Genomic DNA, 17,393 nt, shown 5'->3' with positions numbered 1-17,393 from the left:
CATAATTCCATGTGCCACGCAGCTGGTCCTAGAATCAATATAAGTATAGGGTCCCTTGTTATTTCGATCATTCCTTTTGTTGGAATTAAGATCTAACCATTGAATACCAATTGAATTTCGAAATGTCCAAGCTAATCACTGTTTCGCACTTCGACCAGAAAGCCAAGGTCGAGCTATATATCCGAGATCTGGGGGCGCCGGTCACATTTGTGTTGCCGGGGTATTTCATGACCAACTATGCTGCGGTTGGACTTTTGCGCAAGGGCGACGGCGGTATTTACACACTGGCGTATCCAGTGGGCGATGACACCGAATTTCCCCTTGTAGATATATCGCTTGATATGGGTAAGGAGACAGTGCCTGGGTTATTGGAATGGATCCATGGGTTTGGGTGGGCCACAGGAAAAATACGTTGCAGCGTCAAGCTCCGGTCGAGAGTTCTGGGGGGCCGGATCCTAGCTCCAGCTGATTATGATACTCCGCAGCGGATTCTTGCGGGATTTGAGGTCACTGGGAAACAAGCTAGATTTGTGCGGCCCGATTCTGACACCTTAAGAGCTTCATTCCGGGCGCTATGGGGATGGAAATGCTCGAGAACCGTCTCTTCATTGCAGACCCTGGGTACTATAATGGCCAGAGTCTGAAGGAGAGTCATGATCTGCTGGCGGAGGCGGGATTCCAAAGCACCAGCTGGCGGGAGTATCTGGAAGAAAACAAGACCAGCTTTGCTTGGAGGTTGCTCCAGGACCCGTGGGTTTTGGCTAGAAGCATAATTTAATCTGGTCCCTGGGCAGGCATCGCACATGAGAGTTGGTGAAAACCACGGCTCGTCGAATTTGGGGCACGTAGTATAGGTACTTCCTTTCTTTTTTCTTAGACAATTCATATTTGATCCTCCTAACTTCTATTTTAGTGGCATGTCCTGCGCCATCGAAGGGGTTTCTTTTGGGCTGTTTCCTTCCCAACACGCAATATAATATCCCAATATAAAACTCACTCGCTGGTTAATTTAGAAATTAGACTTCTATCAGCCTTTAAAGCCATTCCTCCCTCGTCCATTCACCATGCATCGTTACACTGCGAGTCAGCCCTAAAGGATTCACTCCCCGAGTCATGGAGATTGTCTGGCCAATACTACCACTACGCCTATCACAGCAGCTTACGCGCCAATCATTCAGGTTTTCTATCGACGGTCGAAGTCTCCGGAAGGGTTAATTTAGCGGCTGATGTAGATACTCTGGATAATGGGTTTATGCAACTGGTTATTAACTTATAATCTTGCGCGCATAACTACTGATTCCTCAAGTCGATATAAACACATCCTTTGAGTCAATAAAGGTGCTGCTGCATGGTCAGCAAGATCAGCAAAATGTGTCATAAATAAATGAACCCTAATAATAAGGTTATCCTACTTTGATTTCTGCTGCTAATTTATCAAAACTCTATATACTCTCTTTCTTCAGAATTCAGGCTATGCTTTGCAATTCTTTCCAGAATCGTTACTATCCAATCTATAGTTCGTGGTTCTTTGGTCAGAAATCTGCTTTTTGTATTTCACACTACATCGAGCTATCTCATATTCAAGACAGTCAGAGGAGGTGGGGGCCCATGTATTCCCAGGATTGAGCCAGGATCTCTCTCACTCCTTTCCGTAGTATTGGACCCTTCATGTCCCGCTGAGGGCTGCAGTTCTTTGGAAGGGTAATATAGTAAGGATACTAGAGAATGACTCGTTTGGCCTGCTCTTGAGCCGTCTAGTAAATAGCTAAATAGCAATGGATGGTATAAAATGAAAGGAGAACTGTCTCGTCGCTTTCATGGGTGCAGTGGCTGGTCCTAATAATCGTCTCAAAAATTATGCATCGTCTGCTTCTTGCCCTTTTTTCTTGCATTGTATGGCGCGTGTCTGGCCGCCGGCAGCCCTGCTCCCGCCTCGGTCGGAGACTTGTACATGATCTTTTTATAATGATAATGTCAAGTCTTCTCAGAAAGCCGATTACGCCAATGACTTGAAAACAAGAATCTCCCCGAGAATTCCACGGAGGCAGTGGTGTTGAACAAGGAAATCTTTGCTCTCTCGGCAATCCTCACCAAGTCTCAAGTGAGCAAGTGGAACACAGAAGTGGTTAGCTACTCTTAGTTTACTGATTTCTCTTTCAAAGAGCAACCGAGTACTAATATCGAGGGTTTTGATTTCTTTCTAGATCGACTCTATCGAGTTGGATGAAGGCGAACTTGACCTCGACGACTATACCCCCGATAACTCGACGATTCAGGCGCGCGATCAATACTACGATGGATTTGGCAAAGACCCAAAACCGGCCCATTTTCCCGAGATGGTGTTTCTCTCACAACCGGAAGGGGTGAGTCTCACCGAATGTAAGGGTTCCATCTTTCGAAAGTACGGCTGGCAAAGGCGTGGATGTATATGTGCACGATTCTGGGATCAATCAAGGCCACGTCGAATTCTCCAACCCCGACCCAAACGAATGCAAGGAGTTTCCCCGTAAGGGCAATATCGAGACACTGTATCCCCAGGCCAGCCGGTACGGGAAGGTCTTCAATTGCATAGGGCCCTCTGAAGACAAGATTGGACATGGAACTTGTATGGCGGACAAGGTCATCGGCACCCTGTATGGGAGCGCGAAAAGTGCCAACCTCATCATGGTACCGTGGGAAGTAAGCATTAGGGAGAGTTCTGAAATATTCGGAAGGAGGGAGGCCATGTCGATGTGTCTCGGGGGCTTGACAGCAATAATTGAGCGCATCAAAAAACGACAGCAGCATAAAAATTCCCTCCCGCCGGTGGTCGTTATGAGTACGGCCAAATGGTTGATGAAAAGAAAGAAAAAGTGTTTCTGGCGAAATGGCGCGAACTAATTCGCCAGCTCGACGAGCTCGACGCGACTATGTTCGCGGCAGCTGGGAACGATGGGGAGACTGAAGGACGCGCCGAAGTCGATGAGTATCCAGCTCCTTCGCCAAAGAATTCAAGAGTGTGATCCCCGTGGGTTCCGTGAATATTCAAGGACAAAAATAGAAGTCGTCGCAAGGAAGGCCGCTGGTGAAATTGTATGCCCCGGGACGAGTCGAACAAGCCGGATCCATGCGCTGTGCAGGCAAGGGTGGATCTCACCAATTCCAAAAGGCCTCGGGCACTTCGATCTCAACCGCAGTTGCTGCTAGCATTGCAGCCGTCAATATCGGTCAAGACCCAAAAATTCGTCAAGGTTGGGTGGCTGAGAACGTGGCAAACTGGCTGTATGATGAAACGTCATAAGTGCGGGAAAAAGGCAATGTACCGTCGATATGGAACGGGGAATTCCCTGAAATCTGCTAGGGTTTCCTGTATTCCGGTGTTCTATTCGTGAAGTGTGTAGACAAGTCATGTACAAATGCATCTGAAAGGTCGACTCAACCGATTTGCAGCCTCAATATCGCAGACAATCTCACATAGAGCAGTTCAAATAAACCTGAATAATTCCTTTCGGGAAATCGGGAGGCGTCAGTTTGGCGGGGCATCCCGCAAGCCACTTGACGCTGCTGGCTCCTCGCTGGATCCGTTCTCAGCCGGCCCCTGGACGTACGCTTAGACAAGTTTCAGCATCCTTCGTCAGCGGCGCAAGTCCACGAGTGTCATGCAAAAAGGAACCTAATCCCCTCAGCCCATGGATGAAAGGCGAGTCCGCCATAAAAGCCGCTTGAAAAAAAAAAAGGGTGATGTAACCGGACCTTCTTCCCCACGCGTGATGGGCCGATCCAAGGTCGATCATTTCCTGGATGCTCCGTATTTCTTGGGTTTGCTTAGCTCAACTGGACAGAACTGCAAGACTCCCTGGCCACCGGTGATCCGGGTCCTGTTTTCCATCGAGACTCTCGATGTCATTGGTGTTCATCTCGCGTGGTGGTCCACCCTTGCGATGGACTCCACCCCTCTCTCTCCAGACTTGACCCACCCCCGTGGGGTGCATCTCCGCGTTGGGCAAATGCCCGATGACAGGGCAGCACGCCCCCCATCCGGCCTGTCCACGGCTCTGCTATGTCACTCCGGCTCGTTCGGCTGTCTCCCAGTGGCTCGATAGCTGCCTCGTGACTCCGATGGCGAGGAGACGCCCTTGATGTCTGAATAGAGTATGGTCGTTCTCCATGTTACATGGGCGGCCTATATGACATGGCCATTGCCTGGGTCAAAGTTAGCTTCATACCACGTAAGATGGCAGGCTGGGGAGTGGTTGTCGAGTCCGGGGAAACAAAGACAAAAAAATGGCTTCGCACACATAAAAGGACTCAGACATCCCACTGGTTGTCCTCCCCCACTCCGCAATTCTTCTGAGACTGGTGTAAGCAGTTTTGCGAATCAGCTCATTTCGAGGGAAATAGATTCAACGCGGGAATCATCGCCTGGTTCTATCTCATCTTTGCTGTCCTCATCCTCACCCACTGCATTAAAATCGAAATTCGAGTCCAATATGAAGGAGGCAGAGATCATGGATCCGGGAATGGAGAACATGGTGGGCAAAGAGGAGAGCCCACCCAGCTACGCCCATACCGAGAAGAAGCCGACCGATCTTCCTGACCCCGAGGGCCGTGAAGCAGGCAACTTGAGTGCGATCTTTGAAAACCCTCTGGCTGGAATTCCTCGCGCGCAGCTTTTTGCTGATGTCGAAGAGTTCTGTACCAAGTTTGGTCTGATGGACGATGTTGAGATCTTCAAGAAGGGTGCTCTAATCTCGCAGGATCCTGCCTCTGCAACGAGTCTTCCCGAGTTGACTGAGGATGAACGGGAGGCTGTGATGCGCGAGCATACCCATCGATGGTCACAGCCCTGGCAGTTGTATTTTTTGGCGGGTAAGTATGGAACAAATGTGTTGGTGGCTTATCGTAACGTCTCACATCGACATAGCAATGTGCTCTCTTGCCGCCGCCGTCCAGGGCATGGATGAAACCGTCAACAACGGGGCCCAGGCTATTTATCTAAAAGTGAGTTCTTTTTCTCCTGGGACGTTATATCAATGATACTAAAATTCCAATTACTAGCAACTCAATATCACCTCGGACAACATCATTGGCCTTGTTGTCGGTGCGCCATACTTGTGCTGTGCCTTAATCGGCTGCTGGCTGACCGAGCCTTTGAACCGATACTTTGCCCGCCGCGGCACAATTTTCATTTCCTGTTTTATTGCAGCAGTTGCCTCGGTGTGGGAAGGTGTTTGCAACTCATGGGTCAACCTCTTCATCGCGCGCTTCGTGCTCGGACTAGGAATTGGAACCAAATCCTCCACAGTCCCCGTATATGCCGCCGAATGCTCTCCTGCACCAATCCGGGGTGCCCTCGTGATGATGTGGCAGACATGGACCGCCTTTGGTATTATGCTGGGCAACATCATGGGAGTGGCCTTCATGGACCTGCCCCCGAACCTGAGCTGGCGCCTCATGCTGGGCTCTACCGTCGTCCTCCCTCTGGTCGTCTGTGCACAGGTGTATATCTGTCCCGAGTCTCCACGATGGCTGATCCAGCACAATAAGATCAAAAAGGCCTATACCAACTTCAAGATCCTGCGGCCTACCGAGCTCCAAGCTGCCAGAGACCTGTACTACGCCTACGTGGGCGTGGAACTGGAGCGCAAGGTCAACACCGGCAAGAACTTCTTCACCATGCTCCTCGAACTCTTTACAGTTCCTCGCAACCGTCGTGCTACTCTGGCAACCTGGATCGTAATGTTCATGCAGCAGTTCTGTGGCGTGAATGTCATTGCATATTACTCAACCACCATCTTCGAGCAGTCCGGATACGGGCTGAAGAATGCACTTTTGGCCTCGATGGGAACAGGTATTCTCAACTGGGTGTTCGCACTGCCTGCATTTTTCACAATCGACACCTGGGGGCGGCGCAACCTGTTACTGTCGACGTTCCCGCTACTGTCCCTCACGCTGTTCTGGGCCGGCTTCTCCTTCTGGATAGACGATACCAAAAAGCGAGTCGCCATGGTCACCACGGGCATGTATTTGTTCGAGGTGTTCTACTCACCTGGTGAAGGCCCCGTCCCCTTTACATACTCCGCCGAAGCCTTTCCACTGCACGTGCGGGAGGTCGGCATGTCCTGGGCTACTGCGACATGCTGGTGCTTTAATTTCCTCTTGTCGTTTACTTGGACCCACCTCGTCCGTGCGTTTAAGCCGCAGGGTGCTTTTAGTTGGTATGCAGCTTGGTGTCTGATGGGTTGGATTATGGTACTTTTGTTCGTGCCGGAGACGAAAGGTAAATCTTTGCCCTTTACGAAAACCTCGCTATCCTAGTCTGTCATTGCTAATATAGTAACTCCACTTTCTATAGCCCTGACTCTGGAGGAACTCGACCAAGTCTTTTCCGTGTCCACACGGAAGCATGCTGCGTATCAGATCAGAAACGCCATCTGGCACTTCCGCGTCTGGATTCTTCGCCAGAAACTGGAGCCTCTTCCAAACTTTTACAAAGGCGCAGAACGTCTTGCTGAAGTTGGCGATGCAGCGGAGAAGTAGACTCCCTTTCTATATTTCTTCCCGGTAGCTACTGGCTATGTCCTGATAGTATTGTTTTCCCTAGTCTTGTTTTGATCCCTTGATCTTTTTCATGCCTTTCCTTTCCAAAGAAGTGGATTTAGTTGCTTAGTACGGGCTGAAGGGCCGGGTATACCCCACTGCCTTTTGTTATTGTTGGATCTTCTAGTGGCTCTGGTTTGAGTGGCGGGAAGAATCGTTGATGACACTGCGATTTTGCATAGCAAGATCTTCTGATATAATCTTCAACCGATATTAGTTAGATATATCTACCAAGTAGCTGTACCAACGAATGCAATATCTCTTATATCATCGGACTTGCTATAGTCAAAGCCAACGCAGAATACACCAAATATTTCAATTTGTGAGGGAGAACAAGATGTACGTATGCTAACTGCCAATACCCCTAGATACCCAAATTCGTGCCAATACCCACCCTCTGGGTACTGTTCACTGGAGTCTCTTGCTCAGAACGGCCCCATAGTAGACCGTAGCGATCAGGCTGACCATGTTGACCAGACTGGAGATGCCATGCACGCGCCCGAACTTCTTGTTCAGAGCCAGCATCTCCTTCGAGTGCGGCCCAGCATCATAGCTCTTCTTCCCATCGCGGGTTTCTGTAGCAGTCAGGCTCTGGCACTTGTCTTGTACACATCGAACCCGATGATAATGAAGCAGGATATTTATGCTTATCAAGAGAGGACTAAGAAGAACAGAAACATACCTTGATGCTTGCGCTCGCGCATGACGTTAGTCGTCAAGGGACGCAGCACAAACAAGTTGACCAGCCCGGTCACCGCCACCGTGGCCATGGGCAACAAGGTGCTGCAGCAGTTCTCAGGTGCTGTTAAACCCGACAGCCCCAGTGCCTGTCCGCCTCTGCTGGCGGTCAGTCCGACTACCACGGGTAGCGCGGTCTGCATCGAGAAGTAGATGGGGAAGATGGCGGTCTGCAGACTGGCAAACTGGGGCCGCGGCAGGGCGCGGAAAGCGATTATGCCCCCGACAAAGGACTACAGTTGAGTCAGACACCATTGATTCCGATATTATTCCCGGCAAACCTGGGCTAGAAGGAGACTTAACACTTACTTGAAAGACCTGCGTACCCAGCAGGGTGCCATAGCTACCGAAGGGTTAGTGATCCCGGTGGTATAAGACCATAAGGCCGGATGCAGGTATAATTGGCAACACACCTCAGGATATGATAGGGGCGAGGATCGGTCATGGTGGCTACCCTCTTAAAAAAATAGTGTGGAGGTGGAGTTGTGTGATCGAGCCCAAGTTGGCCTGAAATGGAGTGGAGAGGGTGGTATTGCCACGGTCTATGTCATATACAATGGTACTATTGCCAGTTGCTCCTTCCACTCCAGCATGTATGCACACGCACCTTCCCGTTAAGTCACCCATGATGTCATGTGCCGGCGCGTTTGGGCACTAACCAAAAATGGCAATATCACGCGTCTGCCTGTCGGACGGTGCCAACTTCGACCTCGTCTTGTTCAAACCCCACGGAAACCTCGCTATGGCTGAAAAGGAGGCGACTGTTTACATTGTGGATGTGGCAAGATCCATGGGTGAGTGCCGGAATGGCCGCTCAATCACGGATCTTCAGTGGGCCATGCAGTATGTCTGGGACCGAATCACCACAACAGTATGTGGCCTTGCAAGCGACGAGCTATTCGCGAGAGCTAATAATGATGAGAATCAGGTTGCAACGGGACGGAAAACTGCCACTGTGGGCGTGGTGGGACTCCGCACCGATGGTAGGAACCGCAATGGTCGCGTACTACGCGTGTAGTCTGACGTGGAGACATGCCAGGTACATCGAATGAGCTCGAGAGTGACCTCAACTTTTCGAACATCTCGGTTCTTTTTGAGATTGGACAGTATGCGCTACATCTACATCCATTATTGGGAGTGGATTGCCGGTCTGATACTAGTCCAGGATGCTCATGCCGGATATTCGAAAGTTGCGAGAATCAATCAAACCCAGCCAGACGAATAGAGGCGACGGTATGAGACATATTCCCTTACCATGACTTTAACTCTAACGGTGAACTAGTCATCTCGTCTATTGTCATTGCTATTCAGATGATCATCACCTACTGCAAGAAACTCAAATACAAGCGCAAGATCATATTGGTGACTAATGGCACTGGGCTGGCGAACAACGAAGGCCTCGACCAGATCCAGGAAAAGCTCAAGGAAGACAACATTGAGCTGGTGGTTATGTACGTCCCTCGTGGGCGCATCCATTCCCCGGGAATATGCTGATTGTCTACAGCGGAGCTGATTTCGACGACCCCGAGTACGGAGTGAAAGAGGAGGACAAAGATCCCATCAAGGTGATTCAAATGCCATGCTGTTTTGCTCGTCACAATATTGATGCTGCGACTACAGGCTAGCAACGAAACCCTTCTCCGTGACTTTGTTGAGGGGTGCGATGGTGTCTACGGAACCCTGGAGCAAGCCGTTGCAGAGCTGAATATTCCTCGTATCAAAATGACCAAGAGCCAGCCATCTTTCAAAGGATTTCTTCAACTCGGTAATCCAAATGAGTATGAAACAGCCCTCCGCATACCGGTCGAACGATACTTCCGAACCTACGTTGCCAAGCCGCCGTCAGCAAGCTCGTTCGTCCTGCGCTCCGACACTGCACCGGGACAAGAAGATTCTGGGACTTCAGCGACGGTGACGGCACCGGGAGAGTCTCAAGCACCTGGCGAAGGCGACACTCTTACCGTCGTACGAACATCGCGAACTTATCAGGTCAAGGACGAGTCTGCACCAGGAGGCAAGGTAGATGTTGAACGAGATGACCTCGCGAAAGGGTATGAGTACGGACGGACAGCAGTGCACATCAGTCAGACTGATGAAAACATCACCACCCTGGAGACATTTGCGGGTCTAGAACTCGTTGGGTTTGTGCGGAGTGACAAAGTGCGTTGGATACCCAGTCTGGCCGTCTGTTGATAGCACCGCTAATCCTGTTGACCAGTATGATCGATACCTGCACATGTCCAACACCAATCTGATTATCCCACAACGCGCCAACGACAAGGCCTCGCTGGCCTTGTCCTCTTTCATCCACGCTTTATTTGAATTGGAGTCCTATGCGGTCGCTCGATTAGTGATTAAAGAAGCCAAGCCCCCGCTAATCGTGCTGCTGGCTCCTTCCATTGAGCCCGACTACGAATGTCTGGTCGAAGTTCAACTTCCTTATGCCGAGGATGTACGGTCATATCGGTTCCCGCCCTTGGACAAGGTGGTAACAATCTCCGGCAAGGTGGTTACTGAACACCGCAATCTCCCAAGTGACAGCTTGCAGGACTCAATGAATAAATACGTTGACAGCATGGAGCTGGAATACAAGGACGAGGACGGGTAAGGGAACACGTTGACTATTTATACGGGGATCAAGGCTGATTTAACAAACCAGAGAGCTCGTTTCTGGGCTTCCAATTGAGGAGTCTTTCTCTCCACTGCTGCACCGGATCGAGTCAGCCGTGCGTTACCGCGCCGTTTATCCCAACGAACCAGTTCTCGAGCCATCAGAACGACTCACAAAATTCGCCCATCCCTCAGCGGAGGTAGTCAAAAAAGCTCAGCAACACTTGGATGCACTGATCTCCACAGCCGAGGTCAAGAAAGGTAAACCAATTCTATGTTGGAACAACCCTTAAAGCCTCCCAGACCAACTAACTAACATCTTACTCGGATTCCAGTCCCCCCAAAGGCCAAAGGCCGCAAACGCCAACGCGAACCCGAAAAACCACTCTCAGGTCTGGACGTCGACGCCCTCCTCACCCAAGAACCCAAGCGCGCCAAGATCTCCGCCGAAAACGCCATCCCCGAATTCAAGCAGATGCTCTCGCACGCCGAGAGCGTCGACACGATCCACGACGCCGTGCAGCAGATGGCGGGGATTGTCGAGTCGCAGATCCGGCATAGTCTCGGCGACGCCAACTACGACCGCGTCATTGAGGCGCTGGGCACGATACGCGAGGAGCTCGTTGATTATGAGGAGCCTGCGTCGTATAATGATTTGCTGCGGCGCTTGAAAGATAAGATCTTGCGTGAGGAGTTCGGCGGCGATCGGCGCGAGTTGTGGTGGCTTGTGCGGAAAAATCGGCTCGGTCTTATTGATCGGGGGGTGTCGGAGCAGTCTGAGGTTCCGGAGGATGAAGCGAAAGAGGTGCGTTGGTTATGTTTTATTAGTTTGGGGTTTTTGAATTGTGGGTTTGGTGCTAACTTCTGGATCTTTAAAGTTCTTGGCTGCTCACTGAATGGCTGGAGGTACGCCGTCACTGTGTGCTTCGGCCTTATTAGGAATCGATTCGGATGAGGAAAGTTGCTTTGTGGTTCACGATATGAGTGGCTTTGTCGATCTGGAACGAGATCATTGTTGATTGAGAGCACGAGTCTCTGACTCTTCTGACTATCGCTGATGTGCAATAAACCCATAACTCCAAAATTGCATGCCAACTCAACTGCTGAAATGAAAATGGGAATAGAACAAAAGCCCGGTCTATAAAGCAGCCTCGTAGGCAAAAGAGGGAAAGAAATATGCGACGCATAAACAAATCAAGAGATCTTATTGACCCTCTTCTTCCCAACATCGAGCTTTGCTTTCAACCTAAATGGAAAGTTAGCAGCCGACCAAGACGGATATAATAAGAAAATAGAGTGAAGGGGCAGAAGAAAAATATAGAATACATACCGATCCGTATCTTCATCGGCCAGCTTCAGCAACTCATTCTGCACCTCCAACTCCTCGTTGATGGCCGTACCCAATTCCTTCTGGCGAGTAATAATCTTCATAAGTTCGTCAACGCTCATATCCTGATCCTGCATAGTCTGGCGCTGCAGCTGAAGCACGCCCTCATTATCAAGCTCGCGCGTGCGTTCCGTTTCCTTGCCGAGGACTCTACCAGAGCGCGCAGGGGTTCTCCGTCCACCACTAGCAGCATCGCCATTCCCATTCCCAAGCCCAGGCCGAAGCAGAGCCTCTTTATCCTGGATAGAGGCCACGGCATGGTCAAGCCGGGTCTTGGCAGCCATAGCATGCAACAGGTCCTCCAGACCATCCTTTTCCTTGCGGGCATTGATGAGCAGATCCTTCCGGCGACGGAGCTCGCCATCGCCCAGCGTCGACAAGGATTGCGCAGACGCAGAATTTGAGTCCCCGCGCCCGAGATTCTTCAGGCCGTCGTCCAGGGCGGCGATCATGGTCCCCGCGCGCACGAGACAGCTCTTTGCCTGCGCGGAGCTCTCATGCTGTTTCTGTGGCGTTGTTTCTTGGTCGCGACGCGAGAGCTGCAGGCGCGCGTCGTGGAGGTGCGCCTTCATGTCGCGGTAGTGGTCGAGCCATAGCGTGGGGTCGGAGATGGGCGCGTTGGAGGCGTTGCCTGGGTCGGTGATGGCGGCGTGGAGGCGGGCGGAGGTGGTGTTGGTGTTGGCTGTGCCGTTGGAGGAAGCCGAGCCTGAGACCGCTGCCGTCGGGAGGTTCAGGAATGCGCGCCAGGCGGACGAGGTGCGCCAGCGGCCGTCGCTGGCGTCGTTGATCGCGCGCAGGTACTGCTCTAGACCGCGGCGCCGCTCTTCGCGGAATCGCTCGTTGGAAACGGTTTTGGCGAACCAGGATTTTGGTGGAAGGGGGACCGGTGGGGGTGCGTTGGTTTGGCTGGTCAGTGTCGTGTGGAAGGCGGAGAAGTCAGAGTAGCGCTTGGAGACGGTGAAGGAGCGCAGCGGCAGCCGGAGGGTAATGTGGTAGACGGTGTGTGGGGGTGAGGTAGGTGAGAGTGAGGTAGATGGAATGGCGATTTCAACGGTCGGTGCCATGATTCCCGCATCGAAGACTACAAGGTCAAGGCGAAAGTGACGGTGAAGATGAGAGTCAAGATGGGCATGACGCAAGATCCGCAGGCAGACAGCTCCAGGGGACGGTGGGTCTACCCGCGTGCCCTTGGGACTTCCCATGACATACAATCCACGAATATCCACGAATTCCGATAGTCAGGACTTATTTCCTCTATCCGTGTTTGATCGTGAGTCATCAACATGGAGATGATTTGCTCTAAACATGACCCAAGTCCCATCCCAGATCCAACATTATATACATCAACACTTTCGCCGGGGGTTTGCAAGGACACTGAACTTCTTCTTCACGTCCTCGGGGTCGGTCTTAGACACCACCTCGAGATTGAAGTGGGTTGTCAATTTCCTACACCCCCATTTATTCTCCTCCGTGCATGGGTCTCGATAGATGTTATCCCATCCCGGCGGCTTTCGGCCCCAGGTGGTGATCCTTCCGCCCTCCTTGGTCACGTCTGCGGTGTCCTTGTTATAGTCATAGAAGAGTCCGATAGTATTCGGCTCTCCACAAGAAGCCTCCGTTCGGTGTCGCTGGCCGCCCTCCTCCCGCTGGCACTCCTCGAGGCCGTCGATCAACGGCTGCGGTGCATTCGCCCATGTATCATCATACTTGTACCAATACCCCTTGTCCTTCTTGATCGACGAAGCAAGGTAGATCCTCTTTCCAATGGCCAGGGCAGTCATCACGCCGGGCCGCTTGTCTTTGCCGATTCCGTCACTATTGGCCTTTTCGAACATTTGGTCGTAGGCGTCCTTGCAAATGCCATTGATTGTCTTGTTTTCGAAACTTTTGGTGTCCTCTTCGAATTCGATGATGGAGCTGTAGCTGATGCCCTTGTTCTCTTCGTCGAGCTTGTCTCGGGTCAGACCGAGGCTCTCAATTGCCAATACCTGGATGCAGATGCATAGCAACAGGAATAGCGAGGCAAATGACTTGAGATTGGGGACCATGGCTGCGACCTAGGACAAGATAGAGGTCCGTATAGGTTGGAAGAAAGACTTGGCCAGTTGCTACTAACGAGTCAGTTAGGGTTCATACCCATCTGGTCTGGGAACATACTGAAAATAGGAAGAATCGGATCGGCTCAATGAGCCTGCTGGATTGGAAGGAAAGGAGAGCTCTATTCAGAAAAAAAGAGACCATCCTTTTCCCAGTTCCACCAGCAACTATATATACTCCATGCCCAGACTCCAGATATTCGAGATCTTCAAAATAGAATTGGCCTTGGATCTCGCCGTAAATCACGGCATGGGCGCTTTGACCGCGAATCCATTGGATGCCGCGAAATGATCCTGGGGGTTGTGTGGGAGACAAATCGCCTATACCAAGAGATCAGGCGTACTATGTGCAATCTAGGAATCTAAGAATAGCACGGTCCATGCGAGTTCCTCGGGGCCAAGCGAGATTAGCGGCCAAGCCGCCGATCTCAGCGCAGGGAATGACTACTTTGGGTTAAATACACCCCTTGGACCTCGCAAGAGAACCACTTCGATCTCGTTTGGCGATGCCAAGTCCAAGTTAGGTCTCCCATCACCAAGTCCCGGATCAGACCCTGATCTCGGTCTTCCGTTTTCACCCTTTCTTTTTTTCTTTTCTTTTTTTACTGTTACATTTCTATTCTATCTTTGGACTATGCCCGTCTACCTGCCAGACGAGTTGTGGGACCGCATCGTCCAGCATCTTCCGTCGGCCTCCCTAGCCTCGCTTCGTGGGACTTGCAGGCGATTCTCCATATTGGCAGAGCCCCATCTTTACGAGAAGATCAGCTTCGTCGAACGGAAAGATGGGGGAATCCCAGACCAGATCTCACGCCTGTATTTGTTTCTCCGCAGTATTGCCAGTCGTCCGGAGCGTGCAGGCGCTATCAAATACTTCCAATTCCACCAACACAAGAGACAACCTTCCAATGGCCAGCCCTTGTGGGATGAAGATTCATTCCAACAAAGATTCACGAGCCATGAAATCGGTTTGATAGACAACTGGATCCAAACCGCCAATGTCGCCCCCAAAGAAGACCTACACCAAAAATTAAAACGGGGCTCAGTCGATGCCATTGTCGCCCTTCTTCTATCTTGCTTCCATCACTGCAGTGAGTTGGACCTCCGTCTTACTCGCCAGGACCGGACCTTCGTCCGAGCCATACTGCGCTCAACACAACGGCCAGCTACATTGAAGCGGGTGTCTGTGGGAGCCAATGAAGCATGGGAAGAGACATGCAGTCTCTCTTTCTCTGATGATGTGGCACATCTCTTTGAGATCCCTGTCATCCAGTTTCTCAAGATCACCTGCGTCCAAACAACCGCCCCGAACGTTTGGCCAGGAACCCAGCCCGTTGCACTCACATTGACTACCCTGGTTCTTGACGAGGGCTTTGTGACAGATTCCCATCTCTTCCATATCCTGGCAGCAACGCCAAATCTCAAGACTCTCGACTGTCGCTTAGCCTACGATGCTAACACAAGGGAATCCTGCGACTGTGCAAGGCTGCAGTCTGCTCTGGAGAAGGTTAAGCCATCGCTCGAGAACCTGAGAATCGCTATTGAGTTCTGGATCTCGGGGAATATGGCTATTGAGGCATACCAGGGAGGAGACTATGGCATCATCGGACGAGTCAAGTCATTGAAAGAGTTTAACCTCAAGTGAGATATACCCACCCTCTTGAAAACTCATCCTATATACCATCCCATCTGATGGCTCTTTACTAACTCCAGTTGTTTTTCTATTAAACAGAAACCTGGAATTCCCATTCGTCCTTCTACAGGGCTGGTTCCCCGACCAAGCACCCCCTATCCAAACAGTTGTCCCCAATACGCTCGAGACGCTGTGTATCCGAGACGACATGGCCGCCTTCGAAGACTATGTCTGGACTATCCCCGAGATGACAGAAAAAATGATCGACTACCTCCTGGGGCTTCCATCCCTGAAGGAGTTTACGTTCAAACCATTTAGTCTGGACATCGAGTTCGGCAATCCCTACGATAACCGCCTACGACTATCGGCGAGCGTAGCGGGCATTGGCTGTTTTATTGTTAACTATGCTTTTGAGAAGGGTGAGGTTGAGGATCCGTGGTATCCTCAGTTTGTAGTGTAACGATTATCCAGGAACACCATGGGCCAATTTTAATCGCCTTTTTCTCTTGATTCTAGCTACTCCAGACATGCGCTACCCGCCTTTGGGAGTCTACCAAGGTACAATAGATCCATGTCGAGACAAGGTATAGAAAACCAAGGTTGCAGGTATGCATCTTAGATGGGAGTGGGATTTCATGATTAGCAATAGATATTCTACAGCCATGCCTCGCGCGCATCCAGCAGATCCCGCTGCCCATAGAACTCGCCCGCCACTGTGACAATCATATCCAGCATGGCCCGACTCTGCTGCGCCGTGTCCTCACTCTCGTCCTCGTCTTCATGCCCATCCCCGGGATCGGCCACATCCGGATCAGCGCTGTCCTGCAGCTGCGCCTGCAATCGTGCCTTCGCAGCCTCAAGCTCAGCAGGCTGATTCAGCGCCGCATCGGGCATCTCCGAGCCCGGTTCCTCAGGTTGCAGGGGTTCTACCGACTCAATATCCCCCTCTGCCTGGCCAACACCAGCCGCTTGGGTACTTTCTCCTGGATCCGAATCAGACAATTCCGCCTCCATCTCCGCCGCACGAGTAGATTCCGCCTCGCGCATCTTCTGCGAGATCGTCAGGGCGCGTTTCCCCAGATCTCGAATGTCGCCAACCTCCTCGGTAGCCAGTTCGCCGACATCGCGGCACTTGCCCAGCAAGCCCCACGCCCAGGCGCCCGTCCGACGCACACGCGCTGCACTCCCACTGCGCACGTTATCCGATATTGTCCGCGCCAGGATCTTCAGCACCCCCAAGACGCTGTCCAGGTCCATGCACGCCAGCTGGACCATCTGCGGGTCCTCGGTGAGCAGAAGGTGGCGCCACTCCTTGCGGGCGCCGGCGTGGTTTCGGGGGAGACTTATTGGATGGGCGTCGTCGAGGGCGGCGATGGCGGATGCGGGGGGAGAGCATCGCAGGGTAGAGCGGAGGAGTAGGAATCGATGGTGGAGGAGATTGTAGTATGAGGACTGTGCATCTGGGTAGAGTTGTTTCGTTGCGTCGCGGGCATGCGCGGTCGCGGAATCGCTGGTCTTGTCTGTCGGGGCGATGTACGCTTCGTCTGCGAAGAACCCCGTCGTCAAGGGTTTCCGGCGCGGGCCAGCTGCACTCGGCTCTACCTGTGGATCGGTGGTCGGGGTCGCGATCTCCTTGGTAGGGACCGGTGCGGCGAACAGTGAAGGTAGCGCGTTGGCTTCGGATCTATGGTTTCAATCCAGCAAAAGGTCAGGTCCAGGCCGAAGTCACGACACACACGCGCGAGCAGGGCTGGGGAGAAGTCGGCGACATTTAGCAAAAGGGGAAAAGGAGAAGAGTGCGACCGAAAGCTGCAATTCAACTTACCGGACCATGCGCAGGTACTCCAGCCCATCCTCTGCGGGCCCGTAAAACAGCTCGTCGCTTGCATCGTCCAGACCTGGGAATGCGCTCTTCTGCCCGTAAAGGGGGTCGTTGCGAGGTCGCTCGTAGGATGTCACCTCCGACTGGTCATCGCTGTCATCGTAGGAGATTCGCGGCCGTTTTGCAGCTGAGCCAGGCATGGATGATGGCCTCTTTTCAGCCATGGCGAGGATTGGGGGAGATGCAGAAAGGGAAAAAATGACGGAGCTTGGGGGTGCTATCTTATCAGCTCCGCTCGATGAACGCGACAGAACTATGGGCAGGACAGGATCAGTGAATTGTCATGAAATTCCTGTATATTGTACAAATTTCTTTTAGCCCTCTGGATAATATTCTAGGAAATAGTCAGAAAGTGTATCGACAATAGGCTTCTACATGGATAGTAGCAGGCATTGCCATAAGAGTTGAAAAAGTGGAAGTATGGCGCAAGCTTGTAGGTGCTACCTAATTCTTCTAAGGGAGAATCTT

The 17,393-nt window shown here is 51.8% G+C and overlaps 8 protein-coding genes across 8 annotated transcripts; 4 read left to right on the top strand and 4 right to left on the bottom strand.

The window, feature by feature from the left end:
• Window positions 1-122: 122 nt before the first annotated feature.
• Window positions 123-3,002, top strand: NUU61_005022 (uncharacterized protein; the record flags this gene model as incomplete). The annotated part of the gene is made up of 7 exons (XM_056655604.1): window positions 123-506; window positions 557-750; window positions 914-938; window positions 2,021-2,125; window positions 2,205-2,379; window positions 2,456-2,679; window positions 2,889-3,002. 7 exons carry the CDS (start codon window positions 123-125, stop codon window positions 3,000-3,002), a joined length of 1,221 nt encoding a protein of 406 aa, XP_056511217.1.
• Window positions 3,003-4,469: 1,467 nt separating this feature from the next.
• Window positions 4,470-6,519, top strand: NUU61_005021 (sugar porter family MFS transporter; the record flags this gene model as incomplete). The annotated part of the gene is made up of 4 exons (XM_056655603.1): window positions 4,470-4,848; window positions 4,904-4,980; window positions 5,038-6,259; window positions 6,335-6,519. The coding sequence occupies 4 exons, from the start codon at window positions 4,470-4,472 to the stop codon at window positions 6,517-6,519; spliced, it is 1,863 nt and encodes a 620-aa protein (XP_056511216.1).
• Window positions 6,520-6,987: 468 nt separating this feature from the next.
• On the bottom strand, window positions 6,988-7,762 carry NUU61_005020 (DUF4149 domain-containing protein; the record flags this gene model as incomplete). The annotated part of the gene is made up of 4 exons (XM_056655602.1): window positions 6,988-7,154; window positions 7,262-7,550; window positions 7,627-7,660; window positions 7,731-7,762. The coding sequence occupies 4 exons, from the start codon at window positions 7,760-7,762 to the stop codon at window positions 6,988-6,990; spliced, it is 522 nt and encodes a 173-aa protein (XP_056511215.1).
• Window positions 7,763-7,981: 219 nt separating this feature from the next.
• Window positions 7,982-10,732, top strand: NUU61_005019 (ATP-dependent DNA helicase 2 subunit KU80; the record flags this gene model as incomplete). Its single annotated transcript, XM_056655601.1, has 10 exons — window positions 7,982-8,188; window positions 8,246-8,300; window positions 8,357-8,423; window positions 8,483-8,550; window positions 8,600-8,768; window positions 8,822-8,882; window positions 8,938-9,477; window positions 9,536-9,921; window positions 9,977-10,188; window positions 10,263-10,732. Coding segments are annotated over 10 exons (2,235 nt in total), but the record flags the coding sequence as incomplete, so codon positions are not given.
• A 389-nt stretch (window positions 10,733-11,121) lies between these two features.
• Window positions 11,122-12,378, bottom strand: NUU61_005018 (Qc-SNARE protein; the record flags this gene model as incomplete). Its single annotated transcript, XM_056655600.1, has 2 exons — window positions 11,122-11,173; window positions 11,258-12,378. 2 exons carry the CDS (start codon window positions 12,376-12,378, stop codon window positions 11,122-11,124), a joined length of 1,173 nt encoding a protein of 390 aa, XP_056511213.1.
• Window positions 12,379-12,657: 279 nt separating this feature from the next.
• On the bottom strand, window positions 12,658-13,362 carry NUU61_005017 (uncharacterized protein; the record flags this gene model as incomplete). Its single annotated transcript, XM_056655599.1, has 1 exon — window positions 12,658-13,362. One exon carries the CDS (start codon window positions 13,360-13,362, stop codon window positions 12,658-12,660), a length of 705 nt encoding a protein of 234 aa, XP_056511212.1.
• Window positions 13,363-14,044: 682 nt separating this feature from the next.
• Window positions 14,045-15,503, top strand: NUU61_005016 (F-box protein; the record flags this gene model as incomplete). The annotated part of the gene is made up of 2 exons (XM_056655598.1): window positions 14,045-15,051; window positions 15,143-15,503. The coding sequence occupies 2 exons, from the start codon at window positions 14,045-14,047 to the stop codon at window positions 15,501-15,503; spliced, it is 1,368 nt and encodes a 455-aa protein (XP_056511211.1).
• Window positions 15,504-15,697: 194 nt separating this feature from the next.
• NUU61_005015 (SIP1 domain-containing protein) lies at window positions 15,698-17,089 on the bottom strand (the record flags this gene model as incomplete). Its single annotated transcript, XM_056655597.1, has 2 exons — window positions 15,698-16,727; window positions 16,869-17,089. The coding sequence occupies 2 exons, from the start codon at window positions 17,087-17,089 to the stop codon at window positions 15,698-15,700; spliced, it is 1,251 nt and encodes a 416-aa protein (XP_056511210.1).
• Between the last annotated feature and the right edge of the window lie 304 nt (window positions 17,090-17,393).

This window comes from Penicillium alfredii (genome assembly GCF_028826965.1).
Source record: "Penicillium alfredii strain IBT 34128 chromosome Unknown utg000007l_segment0_segment0, whole genome shotgun sequence".
NCBI classification, from domain to species: Eukaryota; Fungi; Ascomycota; class Eurotiomycetes; order Eurotiales; family Aspergillaceae; genus Penicillium; species Penicillium alfredii.
This window is presented reverse-complemented; position numbering and strand designations above follow the sequence as displayed.